Consider the following 17921-nt stretch of genomic DNA (forward strand, 5'->3'; position numbering starts at 1 on the left):
TGGTGCCTTGCAGTATCCTCCTGAAAGGGCCTCCGTCATGGGAGATGGCCTGCCACACTGTCCAGCACATGGCCAGCCTGAGAGGTGTGGACCTTGAGAATGGTGAGGCTCTGGAAGGGGACAGCTCATCAATTGAAGGAGCAGGAGGTAAGAAAGGAAGAGGATTTGAAGACAGAGGGAAATGATGCTGAACAGAGAGGTGCCCTGCTGCATGAAGAGGTGGCCCTAACCTTCCAGCCTCCAGGGAGATGACCTCTTCTTCCTCATGGATCTCAGATCTCCAACTCCTTTCTGAAATTGTGTTTCCTTGTAATGTCAGAGGAAACTTTGGTGAAAACATTTTATTCCATGATAACCAGAAGATTTAGTGATGTCCGCATTAAGTATCTATATCAGTCCCCCACTTCCTCTGAACCGCTTCCACTCTGGTCTTAATAGGACAGAAACTGCATTTATTTCGGGGGTCCACCCCATTAAAATATGAACTTCAGACAGCTTCCCACCAGAGGCTGGTTTCTGACACAAACACAATAACCTTGTAATGACAAGTTCCAAACTGTTTTTCACAAATGCAAATTTATATTCTAAGTTAAAAATGTACCTTCTGGATGCTGCTAACCACGATTATTAATCTATTTCTTTGACATTATTTAAGGAGAAATATTCTGCAGAATTTTAGTAAATTATACAAGAAATCAGGAAAATAATCCATAAAATCAGTATTGCCCAAAACAAACAAAAAAATAGCATTTTGTACTGTTGCCAGACATAGTCAGTACACAAATGGTCAGGACTACAATAGTCAATCAGCAATCCATATAGAATTTATCTGCAGAGATATAGCATCACCTTCATTTGGACAATATGAGGCTTAATTGGAGGTCATCTGTGTAACGTTTAATGGACCATAAGACAGTGGGCCAGAGAAACCTATTCATAATCATTCAGTGTCTAAAAGTTCATGAGTCACTGAAAACTACCATGCAGGTGCAGCAAACAATCAGGAATTTTGGTGCTATATCTTACTCTATTTTGCCAGTAATGTTGAGTTTTTTTGAGAATTATTCGCTGTGAGGCCTAGTGGGTTTTCTCACCATATTTTACCAAAGCTCACTTCATTAACTACCTATCCCGCCCCCCATGGCATCCCTCACATCTGACTGCAGTCCCATCTTACCGGGTGCCATTCCCAGATCTCCTCACCACAGCTGGGATATCCCAGAATTCACCAGTATCTCTTATGCCCGAGCCATCTTTGAAAGCCCATGGTGCAACTTGACAAGTGCTGTTAATAAAGAGCTGCCCTGCAATGGTTCCTGACATTTGTCCTGGATATTGCAGACAAGGGGAAATCAGCACCCTCTCCACTGGAGGTTCTGCTGCAGATGGTGCATTTCTGCTTCAGCCAGGATCAGCAATGGAGACAATGACATCAGACCATGCCAACCTAGTTTGAGACTCAGCACCCATGGACCAGTCGAACCGGGAACATTCCTTGTCACAGTGGACGTTTCAGCACTCTACACCAGCATCCCCCACAATGACAGCATCGTGCCAACAGCCTCAGTACTCAACACCAATAACTGCCAATCTCCGAGCACCATCCTAAACTCATCCACTTTATCCTTGACCACAGCGTTTTCACCTTTGACAACCAGTTCTTCATCCAGACACAAGGAACAGCCATGGGGACCAACTTTGTACCCCAATATGCCAATACTTTCATGCACAGGTTCGAACAAGATATCTTCTCTACACAGGACCTCCAACCAACACGAAATACCAGGTATATTGACTACAGCTTCTTCCTCTGGACCCATGGCAAGGTGTCACTGAAATAACTACACAGTGATATCAATGAGTTTCATCCCACTATCAAACTCACTATGGACTACTCTCTGGTATCTGTCTCATTCTTGGACACATGCATCTCCATCAAGGATGGGTACCTCAGCACCTCACTCTCCTGCAAACCCATGAATAAAGTCACAATGCTACACTTCTCCAGCTTCCACCCAAAACATATTAAAACAACCATCCCCTATGTACAAGCCCTATGCATACACAGGATCTGTACAGGAGCGAGACGAGCAATTGGAAGTACTGAAGGATGCCCTCATAAGAATGGAGTACAATGCTCAACTCATTGACCAGCAGTTCCGATGTGCCACAGCGAGAAACCGCAATGACCTCCTTAGGAGACAGACATGATTTGCAACCGACAGGGTACCCTTCGTTGTCCAGTACTTCCCAGGAGTCGAAAAACTACGCCATGTTCTTTTCAGCCTGCAATGTATTATCTATGAGGATGAGCACCTCGCCAAGACCTTCTCCGCACCTCCACTTCTTGCCTCTAAACAACCACCAAACCTCAAACAGATCATTGTTCTCAGCAAACTGTCCGGCTCTCAACACAACACCGTACAACCCTGTCATGGCAGATGCTGCAAGATGTGTCAAAGTATCAACATGGATACGACCATTACACATGGGGACACCACCACCATACAAGCGGCAGGTACTCATGTAACTCGGCCAACGTTGTCCAGTCGGGGAATACTTCAGCAGTCTGGGACATTTGGCCCCGAATATTCGGGTGACCAATCTCCAAGGTGGACGTCTGGATTAGCAACAACGCAAAGTGGCCGAACAGAGGCTGATAGCCAAGTTCGGTACCGATGGGGATGGCCTCAACCGGATGGTGTGCACTGCACTATGCACTCGCTCTCTCTCACACACATACACACACACAATCCTACAGACCCATACACTCACCCAAATCCGCTCACACACAAGATCTCGCTCATACGCTCACACTCACACCCACCCTCTCACAGACTAATACCCCTTAACACTCACACTCGCACACATACACACACGCTTTCACAGAAAATCATACCCCTCCCACAGAAAATCATATGGTCCCCCGCCCTGCCCACACACACATATAATTTTGAGGGGTGAAGTTGTACTTGCAGAATCACATTTTATTTTGCTCAAAAACTGCATGAATCCATTTAAGATTCTGTAAACCCCTTTTTTAGAAATAGAATCAGTCTGAACATTATGGCACTGACAACCTCACACAGGACACCTCACCTCTTCAATGCATTATCTGGGCCGACATGACACCTATTGTTGAAGTTCACTTGAGAATGTAACTTTTAAAACAACAGTTCTGGGATTTACATATGAAAGAACTGAAACCAACATGGTCATTCTAAAAGATGAGAGACTTAACAAACAATCCAGGTCTTTATCAATATATAATTTCAGTTGCATCATGCTGTAAACATTTGCTATAAATTCTATGTCTTATGATCTTATACTTCACAATCACCTGATGAAGAAGCAATGCTCCAAAAGCTAGTGCTTCCAAATAAACCTGTTGGACTATAACCTGGTGTTGTGTGATTTTTATGAGAAAGTGAGTACTGCAGATGTTGGAGATCAGAGCTGAAAATGTGTTACTGGAAAAGCGCAGCAGGTCAGGCAGCATCCAAGGAGCAGGAGAATCGATGTTTCGGGCATGAGCCCTTCTTCAGGAAGGGCTGAAGATTCAGGGAAGGATTCCTGAAGAAGGGCTCATGCCCGAAACGTCGATTCTCCTGCTCCCTGGATGCTGCCTGACCTGCTGTGCTTTTCCAGCAACACATTTTCAGTTGTGTGATTTTTAACTTTGTACATCCCATCCAACATCGACACCTCCAAAATCTGCTTTGAGGTTACCATCCATATTAGAGATATCTTATCGAGAAGAATGTCTAGCACCATAGGAAGAAGGTTAATGGCCTCCTTCACTCTGCTAATATATCACCATCTTCCCTCTGATACTTCACGCTATCTCTACTATCATAAGCACCTCCTACCAATGCTCATGCTCCATCACTCTCACTATTACCTGCAACATATTCCCCTATTCACTGTCAGCCACCACAAACCTGACACCACCAAACATGCATACATCCTGCACTGCCTACTCACTCGTTTGGGACATCTCCTGACCTGCACCAACAATAATACCTGTGCCATCTACTTCTATCTCCCTTAATATCTGCCTCTCATTCAAGGAAGAAAACAGCCCCTGGCTTGGCAGAAATAGTCATGACAGGTGATAGGCTACCAGGCATTTGACTCTTCACCCATTATGTGGAGAGCATCTGACTCTGATCGCCCCGAGTGGCTGACTGTGTATGCACTGGTCTCAGGGGATGCTCTTAACTTAGCCATTGTTCCGGTGATCCCGGATGCAGGAGCATCCTGTATTTGGATCAGACAGGTATAATAAAGGTTCTTAGAGACTGGCACACATCAGATACCAATGTTTATGGATGTTGGGTACATGTGGCCAATGTCCATTCAACACGTCCTGAGACCTTGGTGCCTGATGCCAAATGTAGAGGTCCTTCAAAACATGTGATGACCTGTAGTTACCAGTAGGTCAGGCAGTATCCAAGGAACAGGAGAATCGACGTTTCGGGCATAAGCCCTTCTTCAGGACTTATGCCCGAAACGTCGATTCTCCTGTTCCTTGGATGCTGCCTGACCTGCTGCGCTTTTCCAGCAACACATTTTCAGCTCTGATCTCCAGCATCTGCAGCCCTCACTTTCTCCTTGTAGTTACCAGTACCCTATCTGACTTCCATGTTGAGATTTTTCAATGTCTAGCTTGTTTGGTGCATTTGGTAAGTTAGGAAGCTGAATATTAATGATACAAGTTGGGTAGTTAACAAGGTATTTAACAAGCAATAATTGCCCCTTGATTAGCAATTCACCACTGCCTCGCAAGAAACTTGCCTTGACACTTGTGAAAAGCATAAACATTGGAGCAAGATGCTCCTTACATTGAGATAGACCCCACCAGATTTCTCACATGATTTAGCAATAAGTCTCACCATAGCCCACATCACATTAAGATACTGTCCCTGGCCTTTATTCCAAGAGGACATGAGTACAGGGCTAAAGAAATCTTGCAGAATTTGCATCAAGCCTTGGTGAGACTGCATCTGGAGTACAGTAGACATGTTTGGCTTTCTTGCCCAAAGAAGAATATACAGCTTATAAAAGGAGTGCAATGAAGGTTCACCAGATTAAACCCTATGAGGACAGATTGAGGATATACTTCAGGGTTTAGAAGAGGTGATATCATTGAAGCATAGAAAATTCTTACAGGACTCAGCAGAATAGATGCAGCAAGGATGTTTCCTCAGACTGGCAATCTAGTACTAGGGCATTAGGAGGAATTGTCCATCAGATGGGCAGCAAGGTGGCTCAGTGGTTAGCACTGCTACCTCACAGCACCAGGGACCCAGATTCAATTCCCACCTCAGGCGACTGTCTGTGTCAAATTTCACATTCTCCCCGTGTCTGCGTGGGTTTCCTCCGGGTGCTCCGGTTTCCTCCCAAAATCCAAAAGATGTGCAGGTCAGGTGAATTGGCCATGCTAAATTGCCCATAGTATTAGGTACATTAATCAGGGGTAAATATAGGGAATGGGTTAGTCTTTGGAGGGTTGGGGTGGACTTGTTGGGCTGAAGGGCCTGTTCCCATACTATAGGTAACCTAATCTAAAAAGAGGGTGATAAATATTTGGAATTCTAGCGTGACATACATAATACTGATTGGCTTTGACAGAGTGGATGTTGGGAAGATGTTTCAATTGGTAAGAGAGACTACAACCCGAGGCATAGCCTTAGAGTAAAGGGAAGACCCTTTAGAACGGAGTTAAGGAGAAACTTCTTCAGCCAGAGAGTGGTGAATCTATGGAATTCATTGCCACACAATACTTTGGAGGCCAGGTCATTGCGTATATTTAAGACTGAGATAGGTAAGTTCTTGAGTATAAAGGGGATCAAGAGATATGGGGAAAACGGCGATGAGAAATTTATCAGCCATGATTGAATAGCAGAGCAGACTCAATGGGCCGAATGGCCTAATTTCTGCTCCCTCATTCTTATGGTCCTATGGTCTTCTCTAACCCAGATGTCGACTAGGACTCAGTAAATAAGAATATTCAAAACTGAGTTCATAGATTACCTAAGCATTAGGCTCATCATGGTATATAAAGATAACATAGGATCATGAGATTGAGATAGAAAACCAACTGCAATCTACTTGTATGGTGGAGCAGGCACAAGGCATTAATATCCTATTCCTGCCACTAATTCTTCTATTCTTATGCATCTTCATACTTTGTTTCAAAACCTGTTGTCTATGAAAACTTTGAACATGCTCGAAGCCCCTGTGCCTTGTGAGTCACGGTAATGAGGAATTCATGAAGAGATTATACATTTTAAATAACATGACAGGAAGATGACAGAAACTAAATAGGCAAACAAAACACACATGAAATATTGAGCATTAAAAAGTGATAATGTCAGAAAGTGTTAACATACCAGTGTTTGGATCAATAGTAAAGAATCCTCTTGGGCTTTCACTAGTGATCCTGTAGGTCAGCAGATCCCGTGAACTGGAATCAGGATCATCAGCATCAATACGAAGAACAGACACATTTTTCGGGGAGTTTTCAATAATTGAGGCATAGTAAACAGGTGCTGTGGTCTGAGGAGGATTGTCGTTAACATCTAAAATTTTGATGAAGACTTCAGTTGAAGTTACCAAGGGAGTGGCACCTAAATCTGTCGCAAGAACTGTTAGCCAATAGTGGGGACATCTTTCACGATCAAGGAGCTCCACTGTCTGTATAGTTCCTGTAATCAAAAGAGAATTATATCTAATGGCTGATTTCCATTTTTATCTTATGACTTAACACTTGTACAAACTTCTATTACCTAAAGATTCAACTCAGGTTTTATGTAATATACAAGCCAAATATCCAATCATTTTTAAATATCTAGCTTGGTAAGGCTTCCATGGAGTTTAGGTTTCAACATTGGTTTATCTGATTTTGTCACCCTCTTTATATTGCTCCAGAGACTAAACTGTATGACCCTTGTCACTAAGGAAAGAAAAAAAACCCAACAGTGCTACCTGAAATTCACTACCCTGGTTATTATAGAAGAAGGCAGTGGATAGATAAGCATTACAGAATTGACACATATGAAAGGATACCCCTTTCAGTAACAGTGTATTTCTACTCTGATAAGTCCAACAAGCAATTGGTTTCAGTTTTGCAGAGAATGCCCATGTAAGTCAGCTCGGGACAGAATTGGCAGAGATTCTTCCAGATTTGTGCCAGAACTAGTTTTGCGTCACCTTGTCAAAGAAATGTCAAAGGAAAATTATCATTGTATTTACAAGATTGTTGAAGATCAAGAGTAGTGACAACAGTACACTCAAACTGGAATAAAACAACTAGCGAAATCCTGTAAGATCCTACGCCGAGGCTATCAATTTCTTTATTGTTCATTTAAACACAGCACTGTGGGGTGGCACGGAAGCTCACTGGTTAGCACTGCTACCTCACAACACCAGGGTCCCAGGTTCAGTTCCAACCTTGGGTGATTGTCTATGTGGAGTTTGCACATTCTCCCAGTGTCTGTATGGGTTTCCTCTGGGTGCTTTGGTTTCTTCCCACAGTCACAAAGATGTGCAGGTCAGGTGAATTGGCAGTACTAAATTGTCCATAGTGTTCGGTGCATTAGTCAGAGGGAAATGGGTCTGGGTGGGTTACTCTTCGGAGGGTTGTGTGCTGAAAATGTGTTGCTGGAAAAGCGCAGCAGGTCAGGAATTCCTGAAGAAGGGCTCATGCCCGAAACGTCGATTCTCCTGCTCCTTGGATGCTGCCTGACCTGCTGAGCTTTTCCAGCAACACATTTTCAGCTCTGATCTCCAGCATCTGCAGTCCTCACTTTCTCCTAGGAGAGTTGGTGTGGACTGGTTGGGCCGAAGGACCTGTTCTACACTGTAGGGAATCAAATCTGATCTAAATAATACAGCAAAGAGTTATATTTCCCAATTTTTGATAACATGTCTAAAGATGCATATATGATGACAGATGTTGATGGATGAAGTGAGTGGAAAAATAAAGACAGTCAGATGGACAAGGCAGGTAAGATTGTGGTAATGTATTGTGCACCAAAAGAAAGGATCCCAGAATGATTTAAATGGTGAAAAGAATTCAGCCATAAGTGCCCAAAGAGATTTAGGGGTTAACTTTTTGGCAACTTCTTCACGCAGAGGGTGGTGCGTGTATGGAATGGCCTGCCAGAGGAAGTGTTGGAGGCTAGTACAATTACATTTAAAAGGCATCTGGATTGGCATATGAATAGGACGGGTTTAGTGGGATATGGGCCAAATGGGACTCGATTAATTTCGGATATCTGGTTGGCATGGTTGAGTTGGACTGAAGGGTCTGTTTCCATGCTCAATGACTCTTATGCATGCAGATGACTAGAATGTAGTAATCAAGTACAAAATATATTGTCAAAAAAGCTAATGGACTGTTGACTTTTATAACTAGAGGACATCACAATTCTGAGAAATCAGAAGGAAATACATATTCACCTTCGAAGAAATGCACCAGATTGTTACCCAAGTCTCAGAATAAAATTATAAGGATATATAACATAAATTAGGATTTTATTCTCTGTAACAGCAAAGGTTAAGAAGTGATTTGATGAATATTTTATAATGTTTTGAAAGGAATTGTTAGGCTAGATTGTGTGAAACGTTTCTGACAGGAAAGAAAGGAACATAACATTAAAGTCAGAGTTAGGACTCCCAGGAGAGATTCTCGGAAATATTTCTTCACAAAAAAGGCAGTAATGAAACTCTATCCATATCTAAATTAGGAACCTAACAGATTTCTTACATTCCTAAATCATGGTGCTTTCTTACATTCCTAGATAATGGCGCATTTTCTCATAAAATGTACTTATTAAGATTGTTATTTCTGCTGTTCAATTATTCCTATGGTTTGAGGGCAATGCTCCCACGGGCCGGAATGCAGTGATGATAATGACCTGGAGGTTGTTGCATATACAGATGTTATTTCAAAGGAAATGGATGGAACTGAAGCAAAAGAATGAGACTTTCTAGATTTCTCTGTGGTCAGCAGCATGGATTCAATGGGCTGAATGGCCTCCTTTCATTCTGGCTTGTCATGGGGGATTGACTTTCTTTTGTACAGCGATGTTAAATTTTAGATGAAATTCTTTAACGAGGTTAAATTTTCATTCAGTAATACTTACTGTCCACATTTGTTTGTGAAACCAGAACAATATAACGTGCATCCAAATTTCAGCTTGTGGTCTTACCTGTCTTTTCATCAATGGTGAAGACTCCAAGACCGGATCCTCCCTTGATTGAATATCGAATTGCACCATCTTTCCCTTCATCATCATCCTGAGCAGTGACTGTGATCACTGAGGTTCCCACAGGCACCCCTTCACTGACAGAGCTTTTGAACACAAAGGAGGAGAAGTGTGGCCGATGCAGGTTTTCATTGACATCAGTCACTTCGATTTCCACATAACAAGTGGAACTCAGGGAGTAGGGCTTTCCACCATCAACAGCATGAGCTGTTAGTTTATAAAAATTTCTACTTTCAAAATCTAATTGCCTATTAGTACGGATGGCTCCTGCTTGCCTGTCAATTCTGAATGCATTTTCTCCGTTTGTTATTAGGCTATAGTACACTTCACCTCCCACTCCTAGATCTGGATCATAGGCCTCAAGCCACATTATGACGGATCCTATTGGAATGTCTTCAGGAATTCCCACTTTGTAGGAAGACGGGACAAACTGAGGTGGATTATCATTTACATCTTCTAACACTATTGTTAGATCAACAGTTGAGAATAGTTGGGGCTCTCGTTGAGGCTGATCACGGGCTTCGATTCTCAAAAGATATATTGGTTGCTGCTCCCGGTCTAATTTGCCAGTGATGTGTACTATACCTGAAGTTTTGTCAATTGAAAATGCTTTGGTATCAGTCAACAGTGAATACTTTATTTCTGCATTTTCTCCTAGATCATTGTCTTTAGCCTTTACCTGGGCAATTAATGCTCCAATCTCCACATTTTCAGGTACTTTTGCTGAGTACATATCCTGCAAGAATACAGGTCTGTTGTCATTTGCGTCCAACACATGCACAGTTAACAGCTTCCAAGAGAATTTCTGAGGTTTTCCAAGATCATAAATTGTAATGTTTAAAGTGTAAAGTTTTGTTGTTTCATGATCTAAGGGTAGCACAACTTTCAGCTCACCAGTCTCCATCTCTACAACAAAGCAGCTGTCTTCATTTCCATCTGAAATTACATAGACCAATTTGCCATTGAAACCAGAGTCAGGATCAGTGGCATGAATATTCAAGATGGTTGAGTTTACTGGAATGTTCTCGATTACGTCAATGGAGCTTGGGAAATGACCATCAAATTGTGGAGAGTGGGCATTGACAATGTGGATGTAAGAGAATGAGTCCTCTTCATGAGGTTGAGAATGTGGTTTAACAGAAAGCAGAAGGGTCTCTGCTAGCTTTTTAATTGCTCCAGTGTCTTTACAATGCATACTGACCATATTGATGCTATCTGTAATGGTGAGGTTGACATCTATAGTGGAAGCATAGTTCTCTCCATCTGTGGCTGTGATTTTAAGATTGAAAGCCATGATTTGATTGGCAGGAGTGTAAAAAAAGGGGTGCTTTAAAGTTAGTGTACCAGACATTGGATTGAGATCAAAAAAATCCAGTTCATTACCGGATAAAATCTTGTATCTGATCCCTTGTAGTTCATCTGCATCTATGGCTGAGACAGTGGTAATGAGGTGTCCAACTGTGAGATTCCTTGAAACGTTGCCATGGCAATTGTTCTTCTCAAACAGCGGTTCATTGTCATTCAGATTCTTCAAGTAAATTGTAACAGGGACTTCGACTTCATAGCGATATGGCGATCCCCAGTCAGAAGCCCAAACTCGCAAATGGTATACTCGCTGCATGAGTTCATAGTCCAGTTTGTCGGATGTCACAATGGTTCCTGTGAATGGATGAATGCTGAAGGGTACAGGAGTTATATTAGCAATGCTGTACGTCACATAGCCATTTTCACCTTGGTCTTTGTCAGTTGCATTGACTGTTAAAATACTTGTTCCAACTTGAGCATTTTCATCAATACTCCCTTGGTATGAAGATGCTCTGAACTCTGGAGCGTTATTATTGCTGTCGATGAGATCAATAACAACATTGGCCGAGCCTTGGCCAATACTGGTCTTCACTTTCAATTCAAAATGTGATTGCTCCAAGTAATCCATTGCAGCAGCAGTGGTAATGAGACCAGTTTGAGGATTTATTCTAAATTTTGTGCTGACACGATTATGCTCCAAAGAATATGTCTGATTTGGAAGTTTAGGTTGAGTTTTTACCATTATCACAGGACTATTTGGTGGTACATATTCATGCAATATAACCTTATAAAGACCTTGTTCAAATTTCAAGGCTTCAGACCACTTTGCTGGTACATGAATAACTTTTATTGGTGAATAGTTAGTCGGGTTGCTCTTATCTCTGGCTTGCAGAGACAAGTTATAGCCAAGGGAATTTTTAGCCCAGTTTGACTCTCTGATGTATATTAGTTTGAACTCCCTACTGCCTTGGTAAAATGGTACAATGGTGAAATGGTGTCCAGAGTCACCATGCACAATGTCAATGGCATCTACTCCTTCCTCTGTTGTGATGATGGCACATGTAGCATTGTGGTCAGTTCTAGGAGGGGTGAAACGTACTGACAGAATTCCTGGCACTTTTATGCTAGCCTGCGTCACACTGACAGTCAGTTTTGCCACACTGCCAACTCCATTGCCTCCAGAAAGCTTCATCATGCGGTCCACTGCCCAGATTTCTAAGTTATATTGCTTTAGAGTTGTATAATTCAGGCTTCCTGCCAATATAACAACACCACTCGTGGGATGAATGGCAAACATGTCAGTCCTGCCTTTGAAAGCATAATAAAATGCTGCATTGCTTCCGATGTCTGCATCTGTTGCAGAAACTCTGGCAACACTGGATCTCAGTGGAGTATCCTCAGTTATTGAGACACGGTATGACAGGGATGAAAACAGAGGTCGCAAGTCATTTTTATCCAAGATCTGAATCATGACTTTGGTCCACACATCATGTTGGAATGTTCTGTCAGATGCCTGAACTGTCAGCAGATAATGATCCTTTATTTCTCTGTTCAATACCGCCATGTTGGAACTTCTGGTCCTTATGCGTAAAAAGCAGAAATCACCTGCCACGTATTCCTCTGCTTTGAACACATTCAGATTGTCTCCAGAAACAATTTTGTATTTAATGTTCTCAGTAAGCTCCGTGATCCGAATGCCCATTTTTACACTGCTCTCTATATAAGTCTTGGGGGAGGAGTTTTCATAGATGGTTGCATTGTAAACATGGTGGGTAAATTGGAAAAGTGAGGTATGTGGTTTCTCCAGGTTCTCTTCTGAACTGCCAATCATGACCAAAAGTGCGACAAGTGGTAAACATTTGGTTGCCATGGTTCATCGCATTGACTTTCTTCTTCTGATCTGCAGGAAGACCATTGAAAGTGATTAGCTCCCACAGGTATCACAAAATCTTAACAATACAGAACCAGTATACGTACAAACAAAACTCTGCACTCTTATTTTAAATTTTAAAGCATGTCTTCAACACTAGTTAAATCTGGTCAGAAGTCACATGACACCAGGTTATAGTCCAACAACTTTATTCGAAATACAAACTTGTGATTTGGAGTAAACCTATTGGACTATTACCTGGTGTCGTGTGATATCTGACTTTATCCACCCCAGTCCAGCACTAGCACCTCCACATCATGGTTAGTTGAATCTGTACACCTTGGTGTGCTAATGTCACTAAGGCTTCCCACTATTCAGTCTTAGGTAATCCAGCAAGTGTATGTGGAGTTGCAATCTGCATCAGGGAATCACAATGTTAATGCCCTTTCAGTTCAAGGAAATTGACAGCATAATTTTAGCAAAATTCAACCTGTGGAATGGTGCACAGAAGCTCATTTGGCCCATCGCGGCGATGTCAGCTCTATCAAGAAACATTTCACATGAAGCAGCTCACCTGTCTTCTGCTCATGGTCCTGCGCATACCTCCTTTTCAGATAATAATCCAATTCCATGTTGAATGCTGATTGGAACTGTCTTTACCATATACAAGCACAATATTCCAGATCATAACCTAAAAGGTTTTTTTTCCCTCCTGTCCCCATTACTTCTTTTCCCAGTCACTTTAAATGTGTCCTCTGATTCTCAAGCTTTTTCATTAGTGAGAACAATTTCTCTATCAAGACCCGACATGATTTTGAATACCTCTATCAAATTTACTGTCAACTTTTTCCTTTGAGAAGGGCAGTCCCATCCCTCCAACCTATCTGCATAACTAAAGTTCCTCATCCCTGGAACCAAACTCATGAATATTTTATGCACAATCTCTGTTCGCATTCCAACCAACAAGGTACTTAAGCAATTCATTTAAGAATTGAGTTTGCCCTGGGTTTTCCTGTCTGATACTTACAATTGCAATCTACAGATTTTAGAGTCTAAGAGAGTCAGGGATACTTCCAAAATCTGTTGCTACAAGTGCCCATGCAGGATTAGGCGCTCACATTTCATGGAGTCTAACTTAGTGATGAGCTTCTGAGCAGATAAGGGTGTTACGACAATTTTATAAAATAATTCTGCAATTGGAAAGTAAAATCTCCAAAAATATTAGAAATGCAGAATCTTTCTATTCTTTGGTTGGGCAGTAGTTATAACCAAACAAGGGATGTCCAGAAGAGGCAGTGCAGACTCTGATGGGCGGTTTGCCCCAGGCCCACATTATAATGTAATCAGAGAGCTGCCACCACAATACACATTCTTTAATAAGCAGCTTGCTGGTCTGGAGGTGGGGAATCCTGCATGATGGTCACTTGTGAAAGAACTTGTGGCAATACCTAGAGAAACAGTTACATTGAGCATCATGAATATAATGAACCAAAGCACTGGGCCTGCATGTTTCATGCCTGAGAAGCCAACAGCGGCAAGTATATTTTAAAAAGTTTTAAATTACAAAATCCACTGTTACACCTCCCAATAGTCTCTCAAACCATTGTCAGCACTCCCTGACAGCTGCTGACACGTCACAATGGAAAAATAGGTGCCTCCTAATATGAAGGTTAGGGGGCTTAACTGCAACGTTTGACCCTGATCTGCAATTCTGTAGGAGGCTGATGGGATGTTTGGTCATCAGTCTGCAAGGCACCAGAAAATCCTGAAAAATGCAGTGAATAAGTTAGTCTGAGTGCATGCCATTTAATTCTGGTTTTATACACTACTCCAATGACTCTTGTTTGGCTGGAGCTTCTTAATGCACACTGTGTTTTGATGTTAAGGATTTTAAGCCTTACTTCCCTTCTCGATTTCAACTCTTCTACCCACATTTGAACCAAACTTGTAATGAGGTCAGGAACACAGCGGCCCGGGTAAAACCCAAATTGAGCATCAGTCAGCACATTATTTTTGAGTAACGTCATTTAATAGCACTTTTGATGACACCTTCCATCACCTTGATGATGATTGAGAATCAATTCATGGGGGAGTAATTGGGATTGGATTGTTCTGCTTTTTGTGTCCAGGATATGCCAGGACAATGTTCCACATTATCTGTTGGCTACTAATGCTGCAATTGTACGGGAACAGCTTGGTTAAGGGAGTGACTAATTCTGAATTAAAAGTCTTCAATGCTATTACTGAAATAGTAACAGTGCATTCAGTCATTTCTTGATTTAACAAGGAGTGAAACAAATTGGCTGAAGGGTGGCATCAGTGAGGCTAGTGACCTCAGGAGGAGGCCGAAATAGTTCATCCACACAGCACTAAAGGCTGAAGAAGATTACAAATGTTTCAGCTTGGTCTTTTACAATGCTATACTGAGCTCCCCTATCATTGAGGATGGGAATATTCGTCGAACTTGCTCCTCCACTGACCTGTTTAATTCTCCACCATGATTCAGGGCTAGATATGACAGGACTGCGGAGATTAGATCTGATTCATTCATTTTGCGTTGCTTAGTTTTGACTATCGCATTTTGCTTGCATTGATTGGAATGCAAGTACACCTCGTCCAGTGTTGTAGCTTAAATCCGTAGCTTAACCAGGCTGACACCTTGTGCTTAAACTAATCTGAACACGAATGAACAGAAGTGGAATGCAATAATTTTATTCTAAGTGCTCTTTAAAAAACTCAGGACACCTAAGACAAAGTTAGCCAATCATTTAAGATGAAATTGGATGGCCATTAATTCCTGAAAATTATTTACCATTGCAATAAATCTCATTTATGAAAGTTCCTTTGATTGTTGCAGGGAGGAATCGATCACTTGCTCCATTGGTCCTTACAGGGCCTGGTTACTAGTTGCAACCTAGCTCCCCTTCAGTTATGATCCATGGCCAACCTCTGTTTATCTAGTCACAGCCTGTATGGCTGTACAATATTATCAGGGCTAAAAATCAGCTTTGCTTTATTGCTTTTTTTACCAGCAACATTTGTTGAGGTCCATTGCAGTCGGGTCGCAATGTTGCTGGGTGAAAGAGAGAAACTACATGTCAGATATCCATTAGCTATAAAGCACTTTGAGGCCAGAAGAGGCACTTTTGAGGTGAGAGTCTTTTCTTCATGTAGCTAAATGTACGTTTCAGTTTGACTGTGATGTCCTTCACAATTATGTGACACTCACACATGGAGAGACGGTAGTGTAATGATGCGGTCTCTGGACTCACTATTAATTATCAAATTATTTTAAAATTATCAATAAATTAATAAGTTCCACCCAGCAAAATGGTCCAGGCTTTCCATTGAAATATTCAACCATTAAGAGTTTCTTCTACCTGTTTCAGTAAACAAATTCAAATTTCTATATTTAAGCTGCTGTCCTGAATTTTGCACAGCGATAGGAATTTTAGGGTGAGACCAGGTGAGAATTGCAACTTGCAACACAGGTTAAAATCACCTGCTTTAGATTTTTTTTAGATTACATTACAGTGTGGAAACAGGCCCTTCGGCCCAACAAGTCCTCACCGACCCGCCGAAGCACAACCCACCCATACCCCTACATTTACCCCTTACCTAACACTACGGACAATTTAGCATGGCCAATTCACCTGACCTGCACATCTTTGGACTGTGGGAGGAAACCGGAGCACCCGGAGGAAACCCACGCAGACACGGGGAGAACGTGCAAACTCCACACAGTCAGTCGCCTGAGGCGGGAATTGAACCCGGGTCTCTGGCGCTGTGAGGCAGCAGTGCTAACCACTTTATGTGATAAGTTCATTGAGAAAATGTAATGTTTAAGAATTCACATTTGCACTTCATTCTGGAGAGTCTGGCATTTTCTGATAAGGAGTATTCTCCCTTAAGAGGGAGTACTGCACATAGAGACTTCTGAAATACCAGATACTCCCTCGTGGCTCAAATAAATAGCGGAATAATAAGCAATTCATAACTGCACATGGTCTAAAAATCTGGTAGTACATTTTGAAAGATGTTATATTATTTCATGGCCAGAAATCACATGACACCCAGTTATAATCCACAGGTTTATTTGAAATCGCAAGCATTTGCAGCACTGTTCCTTCATCAGGTGAAGACTTCACCTCACCACCAAACCTAACCTGGCAGAAGGTTGTTTAAAAATAGTAGGAAATAGATATACCAGATCACAGAGAAAAAAGAATTCCCTGGGAAAGAGCATCAATGGTAATGTCACTGTACAACAGTATTTCAGAAAGGTGAGAAATTTAACATTTTTACGACATTTTGTGTTAAATGTCACGATTCAAGTTCTGCAAATGTAAGTACAGGGGTACAGGCTGGTGGATCACATGCTGATATAAACTTGAGTCTTTAGTACATATAGAATTCAAGAAATGCATATAAAAATCTCATGTTTGGATGGGCCTGGGTATTTGGTGAGCAGGACCTTGGATAGTTGCCATATTATTAAGCATTGTCTGAAAATTATGTTCTAATCTATTTGATATATCAATCTAATGTAATTAGGGATTGGTAATCTGTGAAATTCACTTTCTCAGGAATCAGTGAATGCTGGGTTAATGAATTAATTGAAGGCTGAATTAAGCCTTGGATGGACAATGTAGTCAGGGTTATGGGTGCCGAATGGAAAGTGGGTTTGAGACCACAATCATTTCAGCCACGATCTTATTGAATGACTGACACTAGAGACTTCAAGTACTCATCAATTTACTGTTGCTGCTAAGAATTCCTATGTCCTTCCAATTTTTCAAGCAAAGTTCTTGAGGGGATTGACTGGACTACCACCTCGGTGTGCTGCCGAGGTGAAGAAGAAGATTTTAAGTCACAGAAGATGCTGTGGGAAAGAGGTCGGGTAGAGAGGTTGCAGTGAGTGAGTACCTGCCTATGGAGGTGAGGATGGAGGAGAGTAGGATAGACTGGAAACGTTATTGGCTTGCTTTTGCTAACCTTTGCAGAAGGAACATACCTGTGCTTACATGCTTAGAAATGCACATTTTTTTGTTGTTTTGATTAATAGGAAGATAAATCTCTAATTCATTTGTCAGTGTTTCGGTGGGGAAGGGCATGGAAGATACAGAATGTGGGGAAATTGATAGGGACATCTGGAAAAACATCCACAGTACAGAGGAGGTGCTGGATGTCTTGAAATGCGTAAAAGTGGATAAATCCCCAGGACCTAATCAGGTGTACCCTAGACCTCTGTGGGAAGCTAGGGAAGTGATTGTTTAGCTCTTGCTAAGATATTTGTCTCATCGATAGTCACAGGTGAGGTGCCGGAAGACTGGAGGTTGGCTAACGTGGTGCCACTATTTAAGAAAGGTGGTAAGGAAAAGCCATGGAACTATAGACCAGTAAGCCTGACATCGGTGGTGGGCAAGTTGTTGGAGGGAATCCTGAGGGACAGGATGTACATGTACAGAAGA

The 17921-nt window shown here is 41.9% G+C and overlaps 1 protein-coding gene across 2 annotated transcripts in view; it reads right to left on the bottom strand.

Moving 5' to 3' along the window:
• The window catches only part of LOC122556511 (protocadherin Fat 1-like), a 161416-nt gene that overhangs the window by 88560 nt on the left and 54935 nt on the right, over positions 1 to 17921 (bottom strand). The window contains exons 1-3 of one of the 2 annotated variants that reach the window (XM_087995195.1): positions 12709 to 12813; positions 9219 to 12480; positions 6396 to 6710 (exon numbers count right to left, since the gene is read on the bottom strand). In XM_087995195.1, coding sequence (XP_087851321.1) covers positions 6396 to 6710; positions 9219 to 12450 — 3547 coding nt within the window. In that variant the 5' untranslated portion in view covers positions 12451 to 12480; positions 12709 to 12813. Of the gene's footprint in view, positions 1 to 6395; positions 6711 to 9218; positions 12481 to 12708; positions 12814 to 17921 lie in introns of those variants that run through there. The other variant, XM_043703233.2, reaches the window with a different exon arrangement.

The sequence above is a fragment of the Chiloscyllium plagiosum genome, unplaced genomic scaffold, assembly GCF_037043375.1.
Source record: "Chiloscyllium plagiosum isolate Xiang-an unplaced genomic scaffold, Cpla_swu_hap1 HiC_scaffold_16, whole genome shotgun sequence".
Lineage (NCBI taxonomy): Eukaryota > Metazoa > Chordata > Chondrichthyes > Orectolobiformes > Hemiscylliidae > Chiloscyllium > Chiloscyllium plagiosum.